This window comes from Mustela erminea, chromosome 16 (assembly GCF_009829155.1).
Source record: "Mustela erminea isolate mMusErm1 chromosome 16, mMusErm1.Pri, whole genome shotgun sequence".
Lineage (NCBI taxonomy): Eukaryota > Metazoa > Chordata > Mammalia > Carnivora > Mustelidae > Mustela > Mustela erminea.
In genome coordinates, this window is record NC_045629.1 from 80,858,025 (window position 1) to 80,884,344 (window position 26,320).

Sequence of the window (26,320 nt, forward strand, 5' to 3'; positions counted from 1 at the left end):
AGAGGAGGGGGGACCCGGGGACCCGGTGGGGCCTCATCTTCGTCATCTTCGTAATGCTTTCTTTTCTTTTCTTTTTTTTAGATTTTATTTATTTATTTGACAGAGAAGCAGGCAGAGAGAGAGGGGGAAGCAGGCTCCCCGCGAAGCAGAGAGCCCGATACGGGGCTTGATCCCAGGACCCTGGGATCATGACCTGAGCTGAAGGCAGAGGCTTAACCTACGGAGCCACCCAGGCGCCCCATAATGCTTTATTTTCAAACAAAAAAGAACAAATGCAAAAAGAAAAAAATTATGAAAAAAATTAGCAAAATGTTGACACCTGCCATACTGTTATGTTGTTGACTCTTTCTGTTTAAAACCCTTGAGCATTTAAAATAAACACACGTGTGCCTGCATGTTTACACACACACATGCACATACGCGCACACACACACACACACACATGCACACAGTGGATTCAGCCAGTAACAGAGCTCTTGCAGGACAGGGGTTTCCGAGCTTTAGTCAGCATGGAATCCCGGGGGGTGAATGACATGGGTCTCCTGCCCCAGACCCCTGATTCCGTGGGTCTGAGGTGGGGCCACGAGCTGGGCCTCGTCAAAGTCTTCCAGATGGTTCTATGTGGACCAGTCTTGACAGCCACCCTACAGCTTCAATCATTCATCCCCTCCCTGGACGCTCGGGGCACCTTCTGTGGTCCTTGACGGATGCAGGTCTGGCCCCACAAGCAGAGCCAGGGCTTTATCCACAAGAGCCACAAGCTCTGGCTTTGTCCGCTCAGGGTCTCTCTGGGTGTGCGCTCCCTCCTTGCCCCCTTCTCCGTGCCTCCACCTCCGACATGGGCTCCGGGTCCACTGGTCTCCAGTAATCGCTCCCTCTGCCATGCTCAAGGCTGCTGTCATCGTGTTCCTCCGACTCACATGCCCTCTGAGCCCGAGGCCCCTCTTGTTCCCTCCGCATCTGTCACAGACACGAACCCAGGGCACAGCATACAGCAGGTGCTCAATAATGTTTGAAGACTTGAAAGGAGTTTAAGGGCCACTGAGAGGGCCGTGGGTCCAGGGAGAATGACAGCATGTCGCCACTAGAGGGCGATAAATACAAACAAGTGGCAAAGGCGGCTGCTCCCGGGGCCATTGCCTTGTCTCCCGCTGGGGGCACGCGTGAGTCTGCGATGGGCACCGACATGGAATTTCTGGTGGCATCTGCACCTCGGGGTTCCCTGTAGCTGCTCAGTCCCGGTGCATCTCTGGATGCACCTACTCTTGTTGAGAGATGTGTGCTTGAAGGGGGCCCAACAGAACGGGATGGCCTGGCCAGAACTGTCAACACGGGCTCAGCCATGTCTGATCCTCCTCCTTTGTAAGGACCCACAGCACCTGGCTCATGGCTACACATACAGTAGGGGCTTAATAATGGCCTACTTGTCTGACGCCATGAACTTGGGAAAAAGCAAAAGCCCACACGGTCATTAAACTCAGGAACTGCGGTGGCCGTTGACAGAGAGAAGCTGAAGCTAGAAACAGTGCAGACAGCGGACAGAGGGTCTGGGCAACGGTTTCCAGGTCGGGGCCACAGGAAGGGCGCAGGCCATACGCCCCCGGCCTCCCCTTCGGACAAGGAGCATCCGGTAAGTCCGGGGGGGAATGCATGGTGGGGAAGGAGCCAACAGTCAGGACCCAACGTCAGCCCGCTGGCCGCTGGCGCCCCGGGTGAACAGACCCTGTCCTCAGGGTTGTGGTCGATCCTCAGGCACTTGGGCACAGAAAGGAGCATGAGGAGAAGCAAGCTAGCGTGGGTGAACTTGAGGGACGCTGACCTGGAAGGCAGTCACAGAGGGCCACCTTGAGGCCACTCCCTCCTCGGCCTTCTTCAGGAAACCCAGGCCGGCGTTCATGCGTCCTTGACCCTCACAGCGTTTCCGGCCAAGGACAGCGTTTCCTGTCGCTCTTCTGGTGTTTGAACTAAAGATCATCAGTCAGGTTACTTGAAACTAAACTATCTGACGATTAATGCCTTTGGTGGGGGGCACCTGGGTGGCTCAGTTGTTAAGCCTCTGCCTTCGGCTTGGGTCATGATCCCAGCGTCCTGGGACTGAACCCCACATCGGGCTCCCTGCTCAGCAGGAAGCCTGCTTCTCCCTCTCCCACTCCCCCTGCTTGTGTCCCCTCTCTCACTGTGTCTCTCTCTGTCAAATAAATAAATAAAACCTTTTATATTAAAAAAAATACCTTTGTTGGTAGCAGAAATGATGGTATAAAGAGATTAAAAATTAAAGCTTGGGTTTCGGGGGCCCTGGGCCCCATGCTAGGTCACCTCACACTCCCTCTACGGATGTGGGCAACGTTTTTCTCCCCCGTGCCTCAGTCTCACAGCTGGAAGAGAAAGGCTGGACGCCCTGTCCCCAGCGCAGCGTGGATTCGCGAGGGCACGTGTGCAAGGCCAGCACCCGAGAGGTTGCGCACGTGGTCCTCCACTCCCCTCTTCTGCTCCCATGAATAAAAATACGCACCCGCTCATCTCATCATTACCGAGAGTGACGTGAGCCGACAGGTCCGAATGCCGACAGCACAATAACAACGTTTTAACTGTTACCGACGAAAACAACGACGTCGTAACTACTGACAAAAATGAACCACTCAGTCTAATTCGTATTAACGATACCGCGTTTGATCCTTCTAATTCGATGGTGGCAAAGCCGCTCTTTAACGTGCTTCCTAATGACGATGGCCCATAAACCACCGATTACCCGGATTATCACTAATAAAGGAACGGCAAATAGTTATTCCCACGAACCACCTAGATCCCACCGGCAGAGATTCGTGATGGTGGAAGGGATTTGAAGATGCGTGGAAATTACTTGCACCGATTAGCACGGCCCTCACACAGCTTATGTGGTTTGGAATCGTTGGGTTTCCTTGGGAGGGGTGGGTTGTTCCTACTTTGTGTCCCCTCCCCTTCAGGATGGGGCTCCCGGGGGCCAAGCCGTAATGAGTACCTCCTTTGGCAGATTTCTGTGCAGAGCCCTGGGCCCACAGGCCCACACGCCCACCCGGCCATCTATCTCTGGGGCCAGCCCTTCCCCTAGCTCCCAATCCGGGGGACGTCTGTCCATCCTGACCACCACACCAAGCAGCACGGCCTTTGCAAACGGACCCGATGAGACACGGGTTTCCACTTTCCCTGAAAGTCTCCCAGGGTAGGAGAGCCACGGCCTACATCATCACAGATGCGTCTATTTATTCTAAACATGCCAGCTGGTGAAGGTTTTTCATCTTGGGAAAGAGGCACCCAGAGCATCTTCCAGGATGTCCGCCGTCCTGGGGCCTAGGGCGTTCTGCGCTAAATTAAAACCTTAATTCCTTAGGATTTAAACGGGATCCGCCCTCTTTTCCCCCAGGTGTTACAAAGAACGGTCGCAACGATGTCTGAGCACTAAGGAGAGTGTCTGACAACGGCAGAAGCGAGGCACACTTTATCTCCCTCCTTCTTCTCATCAGAGCAGACAACCCTACAGAGCAGAAGCAACCGGGGTTTTCTAGATCGGCGTCAGTAGCAGTGACATCTGGGCCCCAAGAGAGGCTGACTAGATGCCCCCCCCACCTCGCCCAGAATCCAGCTCCCTGGAGTGTCTTCCTGACCTGCTCGTCTCCCTGCCCCACTCACGCACGGCTCCTCCAGGCATGCACGGTGTCACCCAGATGTCACACCCCACGCCGATGCACAGAGCCGCGTCGGGCACACAGCGGGACCTCGATAAATCCCCGTGGAGCAGATGACCCGATGCGTTACTGCACGAGGGGAACTGCGGCAAAGACCGGAAACGGTGAGCGTGCAGCTTGTCGAGAGGAGGGGGTCGGCCGAGACAGCATCAGCAAGACGTCCGGGGCCGCAGCCTCTTAGGTTGGGCTTGGTTGGGGGAACGTGGTGTGGGGTCCCTCGGGGAGTGATCCCACCAAGACGCTGGGCCGTCTCTACATCGTCCAGCTCTGAACTGCTGAGATCCCCAAATATATCAGAGTGCCCTATTTCTGGAGATTCTGATCATATTTCTACGGGTGACATCCAGCCCAACACCCAGCATTCAGTCAACATTCAACAAAGGAAAGTGATTTCAACGTGAAAGTGAAAGAAAAATGTATTTTCCAAGGTAGCAAGAAAAAAAAAAGTTGTAGGCAGGGGACAAATTGTAGCTGAAAGTAATTTGATGGCGCTGCATGTATGGCGAATTTTTGAAATGCACAAGCTTTGCTCGCTGGGAACCAAGGCAATAAAACAAAGGCAAAAGCACTGTATGTTTCACTATTAACATCAAAATGCCCCAGTGAACGTGGGATCTCTAGAAGACCATGAATTATGATTGATTTTATATTGCCTTATTGCATGTCATATCTGGACCAAACAGGTGGTGCCAAAATGAAGCTGGAGATCACAGGCAAGGCGCCCATCAGTCACCAGGACCCTTCACGCATCAGCAAGCAGTAAAAGCTGGTTTCAGAAGCACAGGGAGCCCCGTCTCCGCGGTGGGTTCCTCCCACTTGATACAGGGAGAGGCAGGTGTCCAGGAACAGGTGGGTTTGCAGCAGCTCAAGGAGGAGCCAAAGAGAGTGGCCTGTTAACGTCCCTGCTGGCCACCACTGCTGCCAGGAAAACAGGACAGGCCCCACCTGCTGCTCCCCAGGCCTTGGGGACCTCATCACCTGGGCCACATCCCTGCTTTCGTCCCCAACTACAGCACTGCTCTCCCTTTGATTTTTAGTGGTATTTCTCGCAGGTGGCATGACTCACGTTCAGAAGGTCAAATAACTTGCCCCCAAATGTCGTAGGCACCAACGGGAAGGACGGAGGTGGTGAAGGGAGCAGGGAGAGGAGGACACCCAGGGAGCAGGACAGCACAGAGCAGAGAGTGAACGGGGCCCTGGTCCCCGCCCTGACAGATGGGGGAACGGAGGCCCCGAGAAGGGAGGGGGTTGGTCAGTGTCACAGTGTGGAAGTCAGACACCAGAACGGGGGTGTGCTGTCTCCTAGAATAGGGAGACCTTTGGCTTGATTGGGTCCCTTGGCCAAGCCCCTTCCAAACCTGAAGCCACAGTGCTTAGTACAGGAAGCTCCAGCCACACAGGGACCTGTCCCCACCTGTGCAGGCTGTGTCCCAGACCAGCTGTCCCTGCAGAGCTGAGCCCCTGCCAGGAAGGTCCTTCTTCCTGCCTCTGCCAGCCGCACGCTGTTCACCGCTGGACTCCTCGTCCTGGGCACCACTCCCCAGGCCTCACCGCTTCCCTTTCTCAGCACACTGGTCCCCGTGATGTGACCACCGCCTGACCTCCAGCAGACCGAAGTCCACATGGTGGCCTTCCTTCTAGCATAGGAGTGGGAAGCCGCGGGAGCCAGGACAGACGGGAGGATGCAGGACCCTCTGAACATTCTTTCTGATGAGCTGACCACGCAAGACCGGTTACCAACCAGAGAACGGCGACCTGATCGCTCCTTCCATCGAGGAGGCAGAGCCGCTAGGGAAGGGCGTGCGGAGATGGTAGTTACCTGTGGTCCCAGCAGTCCAGGGGTCCCCGGCGGGCCCTCTTCCCCTTTCTTCCCCTGCGTACAAAAGAAGAAGCCAAAATTAGAGCAGGCAGGTAGCACCAGGCCCCGTGTGATACCGTGTTGGTGGGAACGTCCATCTTGAGTCCTCAAGCTCGCTGGTGCACAGGGACTCACCGCCCCCTCACCGGCTGGGATGCCCTCCAAGGAAGCGGCATGGGATCGGGGCTGGAGACTCGGGCTTTGGGGTCAGGGGGGTTAAGCTTTGGGTCTTGGCTGTGACAGGGGCATTTGCTGACACGGGGCCCAAACTTTGAAAGGTACAGAAAGGGAAATCGGGACAAACCTCATCTCACCACCAGCCACTGAGCTGCCTTTCCCCGAAAGAACGGACCCCACCGGGCGTTGGCTCCTCTTTCCAGAGGCAAGACGTACGGAGGCCAGCAACGGACACATGCGCACACACGCGCACACACGTGCACACACACGCACACACACGCGCACACACGTTCCCTCGGCCCTCCCTTTCTTTTTCTTTACAAAGCACAGCGTGTCCCTCACTCTGCAGAGAGCTTCGCTGGTTTCCGCTCAACAGCTGAGCTCGGGGGCATCCGGCACGAGCGCCCGGCCCGCCGCCTGTTCTCCCGGCTACACAGTGTTGCCCGTGAGGTGACACGGGGTGCACGGTCATGCGGGTCCTCGAGGCCACTTCCGGTCTGCCGCCGTTAGACTCGGAGCTGCCGCCACGACCCCGGTGGGTCACCGTGTGGACTCACCGGCCCCACTAAACCTCAGAGCCTGTCTCTCCGGACGGGGGCGAAGGGTGTGATGGTTGGTTGGATGCGTACAGCACACAGCATCCATCATGTGTGACAGAATCGGAACGACGAAACGATGACCTTTGGTTTCTCACAGTTTCCCTCATGAAGAGAGACACCCACCTAAGTCCTCACCCTTGCCTCGGTCTGTGTCCAGCCCAGCCTGGGGGACGTGCCGCGGATCCCCCCCACCCCATCCTCCTGTCTGCGTTCCATGGGCGCTTACCGCGTGCAGAGCCTGGGACCCAGCGTCTGGGACTCTCCACCCCCACCTCCCCAGAGCAGCCCCATCCCCACAGCAGGGGGCGACGCAGAGCCCCGAGCACTCCGTCTGCCTCTGGGTCCCGCAGCGCCCGCAAAACAAGGGGCCCCTCACGGGACGCCAGAGCAGGGTCTCCTCGGAACAGCCCTCTTCCAGGCTCAAGGGTTTACAGTGGCACAGAAGTCGGGGTGAGCCTGCAGGGAATGTTCTCTAAGGATCTTCAGGTCCTAAAACTCCTCCCAAGTTCCATGTAGCATGCCAGGGTCAAGGCCCCAGATACGGCTCCACAGCTTTCTCCTGCTTCCTCATAGGCACACTGCCCCTGGTTCCATGCCAGCCCTGGGAGCCCCCGGAGGGCTCGGCCATGGCCTGTGCCCCAGTGGTTCACGGTTTCCCAGGAAGGAGGGCCTGAGCCCCTGGCGCTAAAACAGCCCCTACCATGGGAAGGTAGGGAAGGGTGTGCACATGACACCTGGAACTCTGAGGTCTGCTACAAGGTGTTGGGAGGACTTCCTGGAGGCGGTGCTGAGGTAGCGCTGGAAGAAGGAAAAAGAGCGTTCCAGTGGGACACACGCTCGGAGCAGGGGGCAGAGCTGGCCAGTGGCAGCAGGGACAAAGGGTGCAGGGCTGGGGCAGAGGCTCTCCCCGATCAGGCTGGAGGGCTACAGGGCTGGGGTGTGGCAGGGGGCCAGGCCGGGTGGCAGGACTCTGAGCCAAGGGGAGGCCCCTAGGCCACTGCAGATGTTGACGAAGCACATAAAATGGTCCAGTTTGTGCTGGTCCTAGAAGCGGCAAGAAGGACGGTGTGGGCGGCCAGTCAGAGCTCACCACGTCCTCGCCACCGCTGGGCCTGCCCCCACCACCGCCCCTGCACCCCTGCAGAGACCTCCGATCTACCCCCCTCCTTCCTGATTGGCCCGGACGCCTCCCCTTTCCCTGCTGAGTTGCCAGAGACCCAGTCTCAACACAGACGTCAGCCTGTCTCCTCTGCTCAAATCACCACACCACTGACCAACTGGGGGCGGAGTGAAATGGTGTCCCCTGCCCTCCACGACTGTGTCCCGCTACCTGCCCTTCCCGTTTCTTTGTAGCCTCCCCTTACTCCGGCCACGGGGGTGTCCCTCCTCCAGGATGAATGCACCAAACACAATCCCACCTCGGGGCCGGGTCTTTCCACGGGCTCTTGCGTTGCCCGGCAAGCGGGCTCCCCAGGCCTCCACAGTCTCTGTCCGAAGGCCCTCTGTCCCCGAGTCTTCTTGCGTCTTCTCTGACCGACCCGGCCAAGATGGCTCTCCCGCGGCCAAGCTCTGCCCCAGCCCTCTGGTCCTTCCCTTTGTTTGTGTCACTACCAGATACACTGTCGGTGTCCCTACGCATCTGGTCACTGCCGGCCTGCCCGTTCTGGCTGCGAGCCTTCTGGAAACAGAGTCTGGCTCTGTGTTTGTTCCATGCTCTCCCCGGGGGCCCAGAACAGTGTCTGTCACATGGTGGCAACTTGAGACACCTTTGTGGGCTGGGTAATTAAGTTGTTGCTTCTAGAGGAGGGATGTGGTCTTGAGTCTAGCAGACAGCGGGGGGGGGGTGGGGGGGGGGGAGACAGCCCTGGGGTAGGGCGAGGCCGCACCAGAACAGGAAGGCACGACCTGGCGATCTGGGGACTTGTAGAGGCAGCGGCCTAACCCAATTCAGGACCCCCGAGGAGGAGCACCCGAGCCGCAGACCACAGGCCGAGGTCAGAATGTGTTTCTCGACACTTGTCAGATCGAATTCAAAATGTGGTCGCAAACACCTTCAGAAATGAGCCGGGCCTGGAGGCATTTGTCTCTGCCTCCGTCCGCTCCTGCTCTGACGAATGCAAACATCACAGGAGCGCTAAGAGCTGCCGGCTCCCCTTCCTCAGGGAATGGAAACCAGACAGCTTCAATTTTGTATCGAGACAGGCACCCCTCCGCTTGCTGCCAGGTTATTCCCCCGAGAGCCACGCGTGATTTACAAGATGAATAAACTATCTTCCCTCAAGGTCGGGGGAATGGCCGGTGAGGAGTCATTGGAATTCAGAACCTGGGCCAGCCAGGTCACTCTGTGCGGTGGGAGAAGTGGAGAAATGGATCGTTGGCTGGTGAGTGCGAAAGGACCAGAGGGAAGCAGGAATGATGTGAGGGTCTGGGTTGTGGTGGCGCAGAATTACTAACCCAAGGGATGATGTGATTGGGGTGCACACCGGTGTCCCTCCTCAGGTGACCCACCACCTTCAGAAGGGGTATGAGGTCTCAGCAGCCCTGTTCCCTCAAGTTCGGGGAGCTTGTGTAATGAAGCTGCTGACATTCGGGGGGTGAGCCCCTGAGATGCTGAGATCTGCAGGAGGCGTGGACGCAGGAGTTGCTCCTACACCAGGGAAGGAAAAAGATGGGATCTGGGAAAGGGGAATTACGGGCAGGTAGGAGGGGTCCGGTGAGGGAGAGAGAGAGAAGCGAGGGCATCTGGAGAAGCTGGCATCCAAGCATCAGGGCTTCAGCAAGAAGAAAAAAGCGAGAGGTGGGGGGAAGAGGCCAGAGGAGAAGGAGAAATTTGTGATCCAAGCTGTGGTTGCAAGGTGGCACCACCTTTCATGGGTCACCCAGGAAGGGGCATCACCATGGAGACATTAGGGTGACGCCCGTGGTCAGCTCCAGCACCGACGTTCACACTTTCTCTGCCCACAGCCTCCAGAGCTGCCCCCAGTGTCCTTCAAAGTAAGCCAGCCTTCCTTCCATTTGTCCATCTCTCCATCTGTCCATCCATCCACCCATGTTGCTTATAATCTCCAGAGCCAATCCTGCTCACAAGCCCCATCCGTTCCCTCCGCTGTTCTGGACCAGTCTGTGCCTTCTACAAATTTCATTACTCATCTATACATTTACCCTAAGTTGGCAGGCAATTTTCCTAAAGGGGGAAAGTTCTGTCCAAGTTACCTCCCTCCTCCAAAATAGCCGAAGTTTCTCCTTATCTAATACATGAAACATTTGGGGCACCTGGGTGGCTCAGTCAGCTAAGCGCCTGCCTTCGGCTCAGGCCATGATCCCAGGATCCTGAGATCGAGCCCCACACCGGGCTCCCTGCTCCGCTGCTTCTCCCTCTCTTGCCGCTCCCTCCCCACCCCTGCTCATGCTCTCCTGCTCTCTCTCCCTGTCAAATAAATAGAGAAAATCTTATAAAAATAAAAGATGTAACATTTGAGCTGTTTTATTTGGATACTAATGACCCTGTGACTCCAACACGACTTTGGATCTCGCGTGCGGCGTCCATGCTCCCATCTCTAAGCAACAGTTCAAGCCAGCTGCTCAGCCTTGCCCCGAACAACCCCCTTAGGACTTCCGGCCTCAGAGACTCTGCTCACAATGGCACCTCTGTCTGTGATACTCCCAGTCCATCTCAGCCTGTCAAAATCCTACCCCAGCCCATTGCCACCTCTTCCACACAGTCCGAGCAATACCAAGAAATGTGACAAGAAAAGACTGAGCACAGAGAGCCCCGGGGCTGCCCGACAGCTCCTGAGTTGGAATAGCCAGGGATGGGGGACAAAGCTGTAAGTCAGCAGTTACGAAGATGGCCGCTCGCCGCAAGGAAAGTTGCTCTCCCGTGTTCCTACACGGGAGAAAACATTGTGAGAAAATGAGTTCAGAATCTAAGGCAGACAGGAGAGGACAAGTCACTAGCCTGCCGAGTCTCAGGTTCCTCATGTGGAAAATTATAATTATTGCAATTATTTGAAAAGATAGCAGTGGAAGGAATAATTCAGTATTTGAGGAAGTGCTTTATAAGGAATAATAAAGCATTAGGCAAACAGGACAGATCGCCGCAGGAATGAGGAGGAACAGAATGGTGGTTGATGGAGGAGACACGGTAACTGCAGGATTCTGGCTCCTCTGAGTCCCTGGAGCAGGTATGAGAGCACGTGTCCAACAGCCCTGGTTTCCAAACTGCTACCTCCCAGCAGTGCCATAGAAATTAAGTGAGGAAATGCCCACAAGGTGTTTGGCATAGGATCTAACATCAGGAAATGTGTCGTAGTGATGGTTCTGGTGGCAGTGACAGTGATGGTTATGCTGATGGTGACAGTGGCGGTGGTAGGCAGGGGTGAAGGTGGTGATGGAGGTGGGGGTGGTGGTGATGTGCAGGGGTGAAAGTGGTGATGGGGGTGGGGGTGATGGTGATGGGCAGGGATGAAGGTGGTGATGGTGGTGATGGGTAGGGGTGAAGGTTCTGATGGGGTGGGGGTGATGGGGGTGATGGGTAGGGGTGAAGGTTCTGATGGGGTGGGGGTGGGGGTGATGGGCAGGGATGAAGGTGGTGATAGGGGTGATGGGTAGGGGTGAAGGTGGTGATAGGGGTGATGGGTAGGGGTGAAGGTTCTGATGGGGTGGGGGTGATGGGGTGATGGGTAGGGGTGAAGGTTCTGATGGGGTGGGGGTGATAGGGGTGATGGGTAGGGGTGAAGGTTCTGATGGGGTGGGGGTGATGGGCAGGGGTGAAGGCAGGAACTCTAGCAGGTGTGGATGCAGTAGCAGCAGCTATGTAACCTCTGCCTTTTGGACCTGTAAGCGGCTGCGGGGATCTGAGAAGCGCTGGCCAGAGCAAATTCTGCGGCAATAAAGAACCGTGTGACTAGCAATAAGCCTATGCCTTGTCCTTTTTCTTCTCTCTTAAATTGCTACCAGCATAATATCTGTGCTAAGTGTTTGTAATAAGTGCTTGTAATTTATCATAGGGACAGATTTTTCAAGCCCTTCTGAATGCCAGGATGCTGAGCAGGACTGATATTTCCACGGCTGTCGATCTGCCCGTGGAGAAGAGGAAGCCCATAAATCCAGCACAGCACCGGCTCCTTCCCAGCCGGGACGAATTAGCACAGCCGTGTGCGGGCCCGTCACCAGCTGAATGCAATGCGAGTGCAACAGATTCTAATATGTGCCTTATGGTCTTTTGCTCAGTTCCTGTTCTCCATGCCTTCAAATGTCAAAGATGATTATTTTCTACTGGTTAGAGCTGAAACCAGGTGCTCAGGGAAAGCCTAAGGTGTCCTGGCATAAACCCTGGCTCTGTGCCACGAGATGAGTCAAACAGTAGCCTGTGATCCAAATGATGCTGTTACCATCTGGTAGCGTAGGGAAAAGTAAGAAAAAAAGGCTTTGAAAATTGAAAAGTGAAACAAAGTTGACCCAAGTTGCCACTGACAGAAGACCACCCAGGTTCCTCTCCTCGAATTATGAGAAACAGGGGTGGATGGATCTGATCGCAATCCGCGCTATGAGACCCTTGGCTCCAAGGGCACTGGCCAGAGATTAAAGCAGTGCGCAACAATACATCCGCCCAAGTAAGTGGGAGCAGGGAATACAGAGTCCTAGATCTCTCCACGATGCCCACCACAAGGACTGCTAATGAACAGATGAGAATTCTGGTGTGTTCCTGGACGCTTACGCCCACACATTGCCTCGAAGGTCTTGAGCGAGATGGACCTGAAGGACCTGAGTTCTAATCCCTGTACTTCTCTTTATACTCTGTGAGACATGGAGCAATTGGACTTACACCCCTAAGTCTTGGCTTCCTCATTTGCAGAATGGGAGTAGAACCGCCCAACCTCACATCCTTGTAAGAATGAGCGAGAAACAGGAGGGCAAACAGTTGCCTCTCTATGTGCCGGCGATAGACCAGTCCATCATCCAGCCACTGCTTTTTCCTGCTACCTTGTATCAGTTCTACACCTGTTAGACTTGTCTTAAAAATATGTTCTTAAAAAAAAAAAGACTCAATCAGGCGCATCACGAGACACCTGGGATCCCTCCGTCATTAGAAAGAGGGGAGGCGCTGTAATTGGTAGGTCACGTCTTCAGTTCTTGCCTCTTGATGAGAGAAGAGAATCCAGAAGGTGTTGAAAACACGATCAAAGGAACCAAAGTGGTTGTCACCAGCTAGCAGGAGAGGCAGTGACAAAGGCCCAAGGGACATGGAGCAGGTCGTCTGATCTTTCTGGAATAAGAAATGTCTCACTGTCCATCTCAGGGATCCCTTACCAATATGATGATCTTATGATTTAGACATTCCAAATCTGCATTCAATTTAAATGCCTGATGACACAGAATTCTCTTAAGCAAAAAATCTCCCCTGGATTTGTCCAGAAAAGAGGAAAGAAACCATGTATGCTATTTCAGATGAAAGTCAGCAGCACAAAACACACGGCACATGAAGCAGAAGGAAAAGTACAGATGGGACCAGTTTCTCTTCTTTATACCAGAGCATGCTCTGCAGAAGGTCAGGCCCGGGTGACCAAATGCCCCGTTCTGGGTCCCACTGGCCCGCTGGCACCCACTGAGTTAGCTGCCCAGAGAGCAGCAAGCAAGCACGATCCACTCACCCGTGCTCCCTGACCGTACCAGACGCTCTCTGCGGCATTACATACATATGCTTGGCCACTATGCCTGGAGGTGTGGTTCATGTGCTTTCCATGTGTGCACAAAAATATATACGTTCTGTAAGTGTGGCACGCTCTTCTAGGTGCTACAGACACAAAAATAAAGAAGGTTGCCACAGACTTACATGCTAATGAAAACAAAAATAAACAAATGTAAAAATAAAATATATATATATATATAAGTTCTCTGCAAAAATTAAAATGGGCCTTGGGTGAGCATGGCAAGCTCTCTGTTTTGGGGTGAACAATTAGGGCATAGGAGATTTTGGTTTTTTAAACCAACCCTGTGAATGCATTTCAGTGTCCAAATGCGTCAGTGGCCTGGAGCCAGGTGGGGTCTACTTCTAGTACATTCTGGGTTCCGATGCAACTGTAGCACTGCCCGCTCCCGCTAAGTAGCCGTCCTCCCCAACAACCTCTCCCGAACGCCTCGCTCAGACATGCAGGAGGAAAGGAGAGCCTCGGAAAGAGAAACAGGGTAGCACCCGCACCCCCATGGAAAGCAAGAAACCCAGCCAGGAGATGACAGCAGAGCACCCCACGCTGGGGTGCCTCGTGTGCCACAACCCTCAGGGATGGGATGGTGGCGGGGGGGGGTGGCGCCCAGCGCTGATCTTCCCACTTCCCCATGGCATTGTGGAAAAATACCAGCTTTGTCCAAAATGAATGTGTTTACCTTGCCAGGGATTACACTGTCTGCCTGTCGCTAATCTCGAAAATAAAGGGTCGGCTCGCCCTCCCCAGCCCATCTATTCATCTCAGTGTCACAGTTCCTGGGTCCTGTGGCTTGTCACTGTCTCGTGTCTTCCCTCTTCTAGCCTGAGTGTGTGCCGTGACACGAGGGAGTGATGTTTCAGCTGAGGCCGATGGGGAGGAAATGACAGGTCGCCGTGCGGGCAGGAGAGAGAGCTAATTTTCTGAGTAAGTCATTCTGCCTCGGCTTATCCTGACTCAGCCAGAGGCTGACAGAACAGGAAGAGGATGCCGAGCCCACACCAGTATCAGGACTGGTCTCTGCAGCGTGTGTGCCCACAGGGGCAGCCACTAGCCTGGAAACCACCACGGGAGGCAACACAGCCCAAGTCAGAAACTCACGGAGTTAGACTGGGGAGCCAGGGGGCCCCAGAACCACCCCCCCCCACGCAGTCACCAGCCTCCATTCGCTAGAGGAGCGGGACAAGGGAGGAGCCCTCCTCTGTGCTCTGCATCACTCTCTCTTAATAGGTCACCCTGCCCATGGCCGTAGGTCACCCTGCCCATGGCCGTCGGCTCAGTCTCCTGTACCAGGCCCTGCGTGTCCCCCTCGCCGGCACTCCAGCGGGACGGGGGGCTCGTGCAGCCCCTGCCCTGGGTCTGGGCCACCACCCTCCCTTTCTGCTCTCTGCGGCCATCTCCTCACTGGTCCTCCTCTCCTACGGTCCGTCCTCAGAACAGCGGGCGGACGGGGGTATGTTCCTGCGAGCCTCCCACTCCGTGTCTTTTACCCCAAGTCCTGCAGTGACCAGACTGCAGCCAGAAACCCAGGGAAATTCTGACCCCAAAATGCCTACATGAGGAAACTTCATCAGTTTTGGTTGGGGTGATGGTATTATGGTTTTATTGCTTTTGCATCTCCTTATCTTCAAGAGAGAACGGTGTGATGACATTTGGGGTCGCTTCAAAGGGACCTGGGCTGGCTGGAGGTGGGCTCGGACATAAATTAAGCAAGTTGGCCAATGACGTGGTAAGCGTAGGGAGGGCTGTGGGCCATAAGAGCATCATCGGTTGTATTATTCTTTCGACTTTTGTCATTTTTTTTCATTGTAGCAGTTCTGAAACCATACAGTAGCCCCACATTCTCCCCACAATAGAAGCTCAAATCCTCACAATGGCCCCCAACAAGCAACAAGACCCGGCACCCAGTTCCTCTAACTGACCTCCCCCTGCCGGGCCCTGGCTGCCTCCAGCTGCAGGGTTCTGCTCAAAGCCCTGCCTGTGTGGCCTCAATCTGGGTCTTAGCTCTGTCCTCCAGCTGGCACACGCCCCCTCGGCTACTGGCCTGGCCAGGTCCTCACCTCCCGAGAGCCTGCCCAAACTGACCTTCTCCGGAGCCCTTCCTGCAGTAGGCAGGTGCTGAGGTGACGTGTCTCTTTCCCTGCCCACCTGGAGGTAAACGGCAACAAACAGGGATCCCCTCCCTGAGGGGTCCCCCTCACCCACAGCCAGCACCCAGCAGGCGCCCTGGAAACACCTGCTGAGCAGATGAACGCGTGGAGGGGAGGACAAGGGAGAAGGGGGGAGGCAGGGGTGGGACGGGGCTGGTGGAAGGAAAAGGAAGAGGCTGCGGTGTGGGATCCCCAACAGGACGGATGCAGGCAGAGCTTGAATCAGAGAAGCTGCATCCATGGCCCCGTCCCTTGTATGGGTACATTCCCCGAGTGGGAGAATGGGGAGTGAAGATAAAAGCTGAAACCAGGAGCAAGTGTCCAGAGGGGGGGTGTCCTCTCCAGGGGGCACTTCCTGAGTCTGCCTGACCCCTTCCTGTGCACCCATCGATCCCTGCTCAATTCACTGGCTCCTGCAAGGCCGGCTCAGACACCCCCTTCCCTGTCCCCAGTGCCCACTCCGTCCCAGCACCCTCCCCTCCCTGCTTCAGCACCGCAGTGTCCCCCCCAAGGCATCAGGGTTAGCCCTCCCTGTTTCTCTAGTCCCTCCGGTGGTGAGCTCCTGGCGGTTGAGACCCTCATCTCTTCAGACATTCCCAAAGCATTTAGCTGAGTGTCCGTGCCTCGTAAGAGCGTGACAGGAGCTCTGTGGATGGACACAAGGGAGGATGGAAGAAGTCAGGCCGTAGAGAGACACAGACCTGGGTATCCCTCACTGAGAGGTGGCCGGTGGCCGTGTTATCAGAGGCGGCCCTTCCTCTCTGCAAAGGGCCAGGACAAACACTTCCCTTGGACTGCTGAGGTCTGCCACGTGGAGCTCAGCACCACAGCATGTACCCCGCCTCTCCCGCCGGTTCCTTCTGTGCATCCCCTTGGTATGGCCCTCAAATCTCCATTCCTAGTGCACGCATCCAACTCCTAGGACCCCTGGCCAGCGTGGAGGTCGGAACACGGGTGGCTGGTATTACTCTGAAGGTGTTTCTGGAGATGACAACAGCCATCCTGCGGAACACAGGAACACACTCTGGGGTGCCCAGAAGGGACGGCCAAGGATGCATGGGCCTCGACAAGCAGGCTCCAAACAAGAGGTGTCCTCTCCCTTGTTTAATAAGACTCAGTCAGGGAGAAATGTAGTTTAAAAAAAAAAAAATTGCAGTCATCTCTGTATGAAGAGTTCCGCTCAGCATCTAATTCTATGTTAGGGAAAGTAATGTTTGCAGCAGCTCACCACAAGACGAATTCAGGCTCACCTAAGCATCAATTACATAATGTACATGGATTGCTGTTTTCTCTCAGAAGACCGTGCGTGAGCACCTTGGGAGGCTGGCAGTCACGGCAGCTGCCACATCTTGCCGCCCACCACGGATACAGACCCACCCTGAGCACATTTTCTCCCCAAAACCAGGCCAGTGGTGAAGCCTTCCCATTGCAACAGAGTAAACGTGCTTAGAGAAGCTAGGTGGCGTGAAGGGTCACACAGTTGCTCAGAAGTAGGGCCAAGTTTCCAACCCCAGAGCGCTGCTGCAAAGCCCAAGATCCTTGCATTATACAGAGAAGGCAACCTAGCTTCGACCAGGCGACGGAGGCCAGGGCTGGTGATGCTGGATGGGACGTGGCACACGCATGCCCTTTCCAGTGGGGTAAGTGACTTCCCACCTTCCCACCTAACCTCTCCACCATGACCCCTTTCCACACCTCAACTAGCCGACCACGTAAGTTCCTCTTAGACTCTTCAGGGTTTAAGCCCGTTGTGGAGTGCCTAAGTGTTTGAAAACCAAGGGAGGAAGTTCACTGGGGGGCTTAGGCCACGTGGGAGTCTGTTGGGTCATAAGCAGGTCGCTCAGTTTCAGAATTGAGAATGTAAAATGTGATCAGAGTGTGGGTGCAGCCCCCTGACACCCAGCCAAGCCAGGACACTTCTATAATTCTGTCCACTTCGCTGAGCTGGAGACTCTCCGGGCTAGAGAGGCCACAGATGGGGCTGGAGAGCCTTTGCCAGATGCAAGACCCCCATTTCCACCCATCTGTCGGCGGTCATCTGGCCTCCGACCGAACACCTCGGGGGGCAAAGACCACACTGCATGCAGGGGCTGCCCACCCCATCTCGGGCCGCTGTGCCCCTCAGACAGTCTCTATGTGAATCAGTAAGAGACACCACAAGCTCAAGCACTAGAGGTTAACAAACATTGACCTGAGCCTCTACTTTGTGCCGGGCACCCTGCTAGGAACTGGGGAGTCACGGAGTTGGGGGTCAGGCTCAGTAACCACGGGGCCCCTGAAGAGGGCACCTAATCCTAGTGTACACCTCCATCCCCCTGTCTTAAACCACAGGACACTGTGTCAGGAGCTGTGCTTACAGTGAATAAAACCCATGAGGTATGTACAATCTTGGTTAAAAAAAAAAAAAAAAGACAGGTGCTTAATTAAATTAAATTAGATTAAGTTAAATTAAATGGAATACCATGAGATATTATGATATTCAATAATGATACGGATGTTTCATAGTAGCTAAGAGCCTTATGGCAGCTCTCTATCCTTTCCCTCCTCCTTATTTTTAATTCCTCCCTGGAGACTGAGCTCAAATACCACCTCTGTCAAGAAGCCCTGGCTGCCTTGCAGGCTGGGTGAGCTGCCCCTTCTCTCTGCCCTTGCAACACTGGGCTTCCTTCTGCCAGAGCTCTGAGCCCATAAGGCTACGGGGTTCCAGATACATGACTCATGGCATCCAACGGCCTCATCTCCGTGTTCCCAGAACCCAGTTCCAGGCTGAACTCAGAGTGGACGCCCCACCATGTTTGCTGAACTAAATCTAACCCTTCAGTCGGCTTCCAATATTCATCTCAAGCCCATGAGGCTGGCACCACGTCCTCTGTCTGAGCTACTGAATTGGGGGCCCCAGTGGGGGAGAGCTGGTCATTTGAAGGGAAAGACACGTTACTCACCCGGAGACCTTGCAAACCAGGAGGTCCGTCCTTGCCTTCGGGACCCATCAGACCCTTTAGAAGGAGCAGAAACAAAAAGAAAACAAAAAGGAACCAATGGTCAACAAAGAGTTCAACACCACAAGTTGTACTCTGCCTTCTCACGCTCATTTGATAAGAAAACACCATCCTGTTTCAGTGGGGACGGTGGGAAATCAAGGGAGAAAAGGTCCTACCCTGGCAAATCTAACTTTTTTTTTTTTTAAACACATGCATCTATATGGCCTAATTATGTTTAGCAACCAAGAGGTAGGCAACATCTTTTACACTTCAAAGATGAACATGTTGGGGGGCAAAAGCCTTGCATTAGTGCGTCGCATAAAGCATGCATGGGAGAAGTTTCTGGAACCCAAGTATCTTCAGCTGTAAGCTCAGCGCCATTGTCCCTGTATGTTGCTGGCTCAGCAAGAACTAGCTTGTGTTACGTGACTTGGTCAACAGTGCTATGCAATACAGGGTCATCCAGACAAATAACGGAATTGTCTAAGATCAATTTCAATTAAGCAAGGAACACTGGCACAGTTAGGGGTCCTACTGACCTGGTAATTCAAGTCATACGCCCCAAGACCCCTCACTCCTCCCCCCCCACACACGTATCTGCTGCACGACCTCCCCCAAGTTCCTTGGTGTCTGTGAACCCCAGGTGTCTCATCTTTGAGATGAGGATGATAAGCCTACCTACCAAGTGGCCATGGGGACCCCATGGGGGAAGGAAACAAGAGCCCGGATAGAGCAACCCCCCTGGACTGCCTGACCAGACCCTGATTTGCACCACGTGATGGCAACTCAAAAAGGCAGGCAGGCAATGGGAATGGGTGAATGTGGCCCTCAGCTGTGATGCAGTCATCAACTTCCTGGGTGAATTCTGGCCAGAAGCTTTCCCCGCGGCACTTCCATTTCTTTGGTAAATATTATCATGCAAGGAGCTGCTTCTGTCTAGCACTGCATGACTACGAAGTAACTGGACTGTATTTAGATCCAAATTCTTTTCTCTTAAGAACACCGTGGAAACACACACAGGAATGGAAAACCTACAGGAACTACAGACCTAAATCTCCTTTCCTCACAAGGATTACCCCGTTGAGCTCAGGGCACGTGGGGAGGGAAAACCTTGCACGAGTGAGGGAAAGTTCCTTGAGCATCAGCAGACACCTCAATTTGATCTGTGCAGCCTGCCTGCTTTATTACACTCCACCAGACGCTGATGAAACGGCCAGAGCTGTCTCATCTCGGGGGACGGATGAAAGCCACGAGCCTCCTGGACTGCTCCAGCATTTGGATGCAGAACGCTGCATGCAGTTTTCCATTTAGACAAGGGGAAACATTTTCCTCTCTCTGGGACTGCTGAACACAAACTCCAAAATTTTCCACTCTCCCCAGAAGTCACTGAAGCCAACTTCTCCGTTTGATTCAATCCAATGAATATTTAGGGAGCAACAGCTCTGCGGAAGGCCCCAGGCCAGGAGCTGCGAGGGATTCAAAACAGACAGATGCCGCAACCGATCCAGGTACGGGGCTTAATAGGGCCTCCCCGAGCCCCGCTTCACACACTAGCTTGTGTGGCCCGCACAGTGCAGTCACACACGTGATGGTGATGACGACGGTGATGACAATCTCTGGGTAGGAACGAAGCACAGGAGGGTCGGAGAGGAAGAGTCGTGTCAGCAGAGACGCAGAGCCACTCGGTGGGGGAACAGGGTCATGAGACCGGGATGTGGCGGCTGAATCGAAGGTGCCGTCCATCCGTGTCCGTGCTGCTCCTTGTGAGCTCACGCTGCGGTCCGCCCCCTCCCAGGCCCCTCTTGCTGTGGTGGGGCACCGTTCCATACGCTTGCACTGTCCACACCCTGAGATAAACTGCCCATTTTGACAGGGCGGAGACATTGGTCCTGGCCTTCAGAATCGTCCAGTCCTGTCTCTCCTCACAGGTCGCCCTTCTCACCAGTCTTAGGGTGGGCTCTTGTGTTTCTGAGCTCCCTGCTAGCGAATTCCACCACCCTCCCAGGTACTGCTCGGAGCCCTGTGCCCTGTTTTAAGGGAGAGCAGCTAGCATAGAGGACGGTGTCAGGACATCGGACAGCTCCATCCTGGGCTGCGGGGCTGATTTGCATGTGCTTGCACCTGCCGAAGGTTCCGGACCGTAGGTCCTTGTCCCATGCGATGATGGACCACAGGAACGAGACACGCAAGGAATGTCATTAATCATCTAGAGCCTGCGGTGCTCACTCAGGGTTCTTCCTTCCTGTCTCCTTCATTCAACCAGGGGATCAGCCGTGTACTTTCATCTCTCCACCTCCAGCATTAATATTTGCTCACAAATGTTTAAGGTTTCTTCCCTCTGTCCCCACTCCCCCCCCCCGCCACATTCATCATAAGAAAAGCCGCATAACGGGGAGGATCCAGATTGAGAGGTTCAGAAGGTTGCCTCAGGGTCAAGCAGGGCTGGGCTCTGCCAGCTTCTTATTCCTTCATGGGGGCCATGGAGGAGACAATCCTCCTGTACATATTTTGGGGGGATACCACTGCATTGTGCACTCACAATGTCACTGTCAAGCCAGTCAGACCCATCTGGTTCAAAGGTCAAGTTCGCTTCTTAAAAGATGTGGGACTGCACAGTTCACTCAGTATTTCTGCACCAAGGTCTTCATCAGCAAAACAGAAAGAACGCCTTCACCCTCGCAGATCTAACGTGTGTATGTTTGCACATACAAACATACTAGAGTATGGGGCACCTGGATGGCTCAGTTGGCTGAGCATCTGATTCTGGGTTTTGGCTCTGGTTATGATCTCTGGTTCATGAGCTCAAGCCCCACATTGGGTTCTGTGCTCAGTGAAGAGCTTGCCTGAGATTCTCTCTCTTCTTCTGCCCCTTTCCCTCGGCACACATGCATGCTCTATCACTCCAAAGTAAATAAACAGATCTTGTGTATACACACCGTAGTACAGACTGGCAGCACTTGGCACTTACAGATCTGAAATGCACGTAGGCACTGAGATCCAAGCACAGGTGCACGCGGTATGACCTGCCTTTCCTACTGTAAACCTCCCAGCAGTTACCATAATGGTGAGGAGCGCTGGAAACCAAAGCTTGGGAGATTAAGCAAGACATCCAAGGTTACAGAAACAGAAGGCAGCTCTTCAGACATGAACTTTTTGGTATGAATTGCTCTAATTATACTGGGCTTAAACATTTGTGAGATTTCTTCGGGTTTTACCCCCCCAAAACCATATACTCTTCTCTTAATGAGGCATAAACCCCACTGGCTTCCTATAAATTTGATTTATGGACATTTCAAAATAAGAGTGGTCTTATTTCCTTCGATAAAATGTAGTCACTTGAGAGGGGGAGCATGTTGCCGGGAAGAGCCTGATGAAATCACTGTCCTATGGAATTGACTGTATGCTCATTAATCTGAACTCCATCACAGAATGGTCAGAGTCCCTTTGAATGTCCTCTTCCCCAATGGTTATTTCTACATCACTAAATTCATTAGCAGTGGAGAATGCAAAGGCTGATGCGTTCCCAGCCACAGCAAAGTCAGTTTGAATCAGAGACGTGAGAGAAGCAAATCTGCGTTGGAAAAGATTCATCCAGCGCTGCGACGTCCAATCCTCTTATTCCGTTATACCTAAAAGGAAACTAAGGGGTGCCAGGCTGGCTTAGTTGGTAGAGTGTGCAACTCTTGATCTAGGGATTATGCGTTCAAGCCCCACATTGGGACTGGAGTCTACTTAAAACAAAAGAAAAGAAAACAAAAAGAAACCTAAAACACCAGACTGCCCACCAGAAACCCCACTCATGGCCTGTTTAGGACCGGGAGCTGCAAAGGTGGGCTTGCTGAGTTTCAGGTCCAGCTCCACACTTGGGGACTGCCTAATGGAAATATCATTTGTCAGGCTTCATTCAGCTTGCTCTCATGCACAATGCTGATACCAGCACCTACAATCCAGGGGGACAGGACCAGCTTCTGCAATTCCACAGAGATCAGTGGGAAAAACCACTGTTTTCCAGACCCAGAGGTGCTCCAAGTAGATCCTGGATTGGTAGCATGACTTACCGGAGCTCCTGGTGGCCCAGGTGGGCCCTGGTGACCCCGTGGTCCCGGAGCTCCCTGGAAACAGAAGCCAAACATGCATTAGCCACGGCTCCCCTTCCCCATGACTCACGACCCTTTGCTGACTCAGAGTCTACCTTCTGAGTTCCCAAAAGGGACCCAGAGATATGGGAGGGAGATCTGCATTCCTGATGGAAAATCAAATCGACCCATGTCTGGAAGGCTCTGTCTGAGCTCTACAAGCAGCTGTGACCCCCTGGCTGCGGCCTTTCTATCCCCGCTCCCACCCCAAGCCCCAGGTGGGGAGGACCCGCATTCCCCTTTACCTGCTCGCCCTTCAGGCCCTCTCTCTGCACCTGCGAGACAAACCGTGGGTCAGCGAAGGTGGCGGTGGTTTCCCCATCGTCATTCCCGTCTCCTCCACCGGGGGTGTCCACACAGAACGCTGTAATGCAGCAATTCCTCACTTTCCTCTGATTTCACCCCACCTTTAGCGTTGAAAGCCTGTATCCAGCTCATGGGGTCAGAAGAGTACCCCCTCATTTTCAGAGGCAAAGACTCTTGCAAAAACGCAATCCCATCAGCCCAGGGGCCTGAAGCCCCTCCCCCAGGAATGCCCGCACACTCACCAGGGAGCCAGGTAGGCCGGGAGGTCCTGCCGGCCCCACGTCACCCTGAGCAGAAATGACAAACATGTCATCGGCGTGCTTCCTGCCCCCTTCCTCTGCTGGTGCCCGCCCGTCCGCGGCCCCCGCTTATCCACGCAAGCCCTTGGGACCACCTCCTCCTCCGTGCTCTGCCCCCCTGGCTGCCAGGTTGGCTCTACCTCCACCTGGTGACAGATTTTCTCAGATTCTGTGTCAGGGTCACAGGGGCATTGTTTTCTGTTTTGTGCTGGGTCAGGGCTAGATCTGGTGGGGGCTGTCACAGCCGTTTCCTGCTTGAGAGCAGCTCCTGGTCCTCTATTCTGTGAACACCTGCTGCCCAGGCACCGCATCAGAGCTGGCCACAGGGGATCATTCCCCCTGACGGGGCATCCTGTGTGCCAAGTCCCTGGCCCAGCATGCAGCCAGCATTCAGTGTCTATCAAGTAAGTCACAAAGATGATGGGATCACTCCCATCCATCGTAACTAAGTCATGACATACAAAACACTTGTTTTGTGTCCCGGTCACTCAGCCCATGACGGCTGTGGGTGCATCAGATTTCCGTGGTGTGAGGTTCATCTCGGTTCTAATGGGGCATCTCTGTTGACGGCACAATAGGAAACTTCATTGCTCTCACTCTTGCATACCTAAACCATACCTAAACCAGGGCACGACATGCAGCCGATGTCCCTACACACAGCTTGGGGACACCACTTTTCATTTTCTCTCGAGGCCAGCTCAGGGAGCATGGACAAGCATGAGAAGACAAGCGCTGAATAAGCTGGCAAAGAATGACAGAGTCACTGGAGAAAGACAAAAGCCTCTCTTAAATCCCAACGCAGAGGTGTGAGAATGAGCGGTTCCAGGCACGGATGTTGTCCTGTGTTACATCCGAGGTCCTGGTCTATAGACAGACCAGGATTTCCCTGACACTGAACTACCTCACGGTCCCCACTGGCTGCCCAAGACTCGGAAAAACATCTCTGTTGACTTAGCATCAGGCATCTTCCTAAGATCACAGCTAAATGTTCTTTTAATAGACTTTATCTTAGAGCCGTTTTGGCTGCGCATCAAAATGGAGGCGAAGGGACAGAGTCACCGAGTGTCAACCTTCCTCATTGTCTCGCACATGCAGTAACACGTCCTGCCTCAGACCATCTGTCCAGTCTAGTTTTTTTCTCTCCAAGGCACCATTCCCCATCCCCCCACAGGCACACGAACACACACGCTCACAAGGGCAAGTTTTACCATTGTGCATCCTCTCCGGGTGCTTCTGGGACGTACACCCATGCCACTGTCCGGGCCTCAGACCCCAGCTGGCTCATCTCCTCCCCATTCCTCCATGGACATCTCTCAGTCAATCCCCCAAGCACGAAGACGTTTTTCCTATGCACCCGCGAACCTTAATATTTTGCTAATACGATGGTTAGAAGCTGTTCTGAGCTCTACTGTAATTTCTGTGTGGCCATCTTAGTTTACATCAGATAAACAGGTAGGTCAGGGAGATACTTAGTCGTCGCTGGGTGCGTCAGGACTCCGCTGGGGCTCATGACCGCGTCCCCTTTCTTTTATTCCTGCTATGCCTCACGACCACACTTACGTTTGCTGCATTTATTGAACTCATCAACATCATCGTTATAGCACCGACACGAATGTTCAATGACAGTTACGAAATTCATCAACACAGGCTTTCTCATTGACTCGGGTCCTTTTACGGAACAGGAGAGCCAACGTCCTGACACGAGAAATCACTCTTAAAGACGGCTACCATCCCGTCGTCCATCCGCGGGAACCATGTGCGGGCGGCGAACAGACGTCGGAGGCTTTCCACCCACCTGGCCTTGTGCGAAGGACTTCGGTTCAAGCTCCTCCCCTCCGAGCCTCTTTCCTATCTTAGAGACAAGGAGACTAAAGCCCAGGGATCTGTAATGACTTGTTCAAGGTCAAAAAGCTAGTAAGTAGTAGAACCGACCGTCTGTCCTCGAGTCATTTCTTTGCATGACATAAGTGACGCATTTTTGCAGTGGTCCTTTTAGTCGTTGTGGTAGGCAGCTTCCCAGACGGCCCCCTGTAGCCCCCGCCTCCTTGTGGGGACCTCCCACCAGGTATCAGTCCTAGGCTATGGGACCAACAGCACATAGCAGGAGGGACGCTGCGTGGCCTCTGAGATGAGATTACGAACATATGGTGGCTTCCATGGGGACCCCCCCGTGCAAACCTCAGGTCACTCAAGACCCTTGACCAGGATGGCCCACCCACGTGTACACTGTGTTCCTGGATCCTGGCTTTGGACATAGCGTGAGACCTCGTGATTATTGCTTTACACTTCTAAGGTTCGGGAAGACTGCCACGAGTCAACACAAAACGACACCAGCTGGGGGTCTTAGCCGGGCACGAACAGTGTCTCCCCCCAGCATGGGAATCTGCGGTGAGCCGCTGGGCAGGCAGGCAGATCTGCAGGCCTTGCTGCAAGGCCCCTCTGGGGGCTCAAACAAGGCACCCTACTTTTCTGGGCCCCTGTTCTCTCATCTGTGAAGTGAGACCAGCTCTGTGGTCCCGACGACCCTCTCAGATTGTAAAGTAGCCGAGAATTGTCTCCCTGATGTTCGTTTAGAATACCTTGACAGGCGTCCCATCGCCTGTGCATCCATGGTTTCCAGATCCTTCACATGAATGACCCAAATACCACCATGACCCCATGACCTGGTCTTAGCACTTCTGCTGCGTTCATCATAATCAGCACTAATTCGGCTGTTGCCCAAACTGCGGGGGCCAAAAACATCTACAAGTGAGGTGGAAGGTTGGAACTCTCTCTCTCTCTCTCTCTCTCTCTCAAACACACACACATGCACACCACAGCAGAAGTCACCGACATCCAAACTTCAAGGATCGTTCCCTCTTAGTGACTTGAAATAAACGACTTATTTTAGAATTCAGCATCCCCTGTCAAGGAACTGTGAGAATATATTAAAATCCTGATGCCAAGATAATACAACAATATAAATCTCAACTCTAAAAATACTTGGGAGACAGAATAGTCCCGCTCGGAACCCAAGCCCGAGTGAGCAAGTCTGGAAGACATCTATGCCCGCCGCCGCTCCCCCACGGCACCCCACGGCACCCCACGGCGACTTTCTCCGGCCTGTGGGCCCGTGTGTTCCTTTACACCTCGTACTCCGCCCGCGTCCACAGAGAACAGGGCCAACCTCCTCTCCTCTCCTGTTCTCCGGCCGCGCTGGGGCTGGCGGGCGTCAGCAGTGACCTCCGCCTGAGCTCTGCAGAGTGACCCCGAGCCCAGGTGATGCTCCCCGGGCTGCACTTGCCTTAGTCTCCCGGGATTCCTCCGCCCCTCTCCCGGCTGTTCCCAAACCTAATGCCCGATGTCCTTCCTAGGGGCCTGTCGAAGAATCTGGAACTGGTGCTCTGGC

The 26,320-nt window shown here is 54.2% G+C and overlaps 1 protein-coding gene across 1 annotated transcript in view; it reads right to left on the bottom strand.

The window, feature by feature from the left end:
- The window catches only part of COL22A1 (collagen type XXII alpha 1 chain), a 234,856-nt gene that overhangs the window by 104,330 nt on the left and 104,206 nt on the right, over positions 1-26,320 (bottom strand). The window contains exons 19-23 of the mRNA XM_032316558.1: positions 22,876-22,920; positions 22,573-22,602; positions 22,250-22,303; positions 18,153-18,206; positions 5,542-5,595 (exon numbers count right to left, since the gene is read on the bottom strand). Of these exons, the coding sequence (XP_032172449.1) occupies positions 5,542-5,595; positions 18,153-18,206; positions 22,250-22,303; positions 22,573-22,602; positions 22,876-22,920 (237 nt within the window). The remainder of the gene's footprint in view (positions 1-5,541; positions 5,596-18,152; positions 18,207-22,249; positions 22,304-22,572; positions 22,603-22,875; positions 22,921-26,320) is intronic.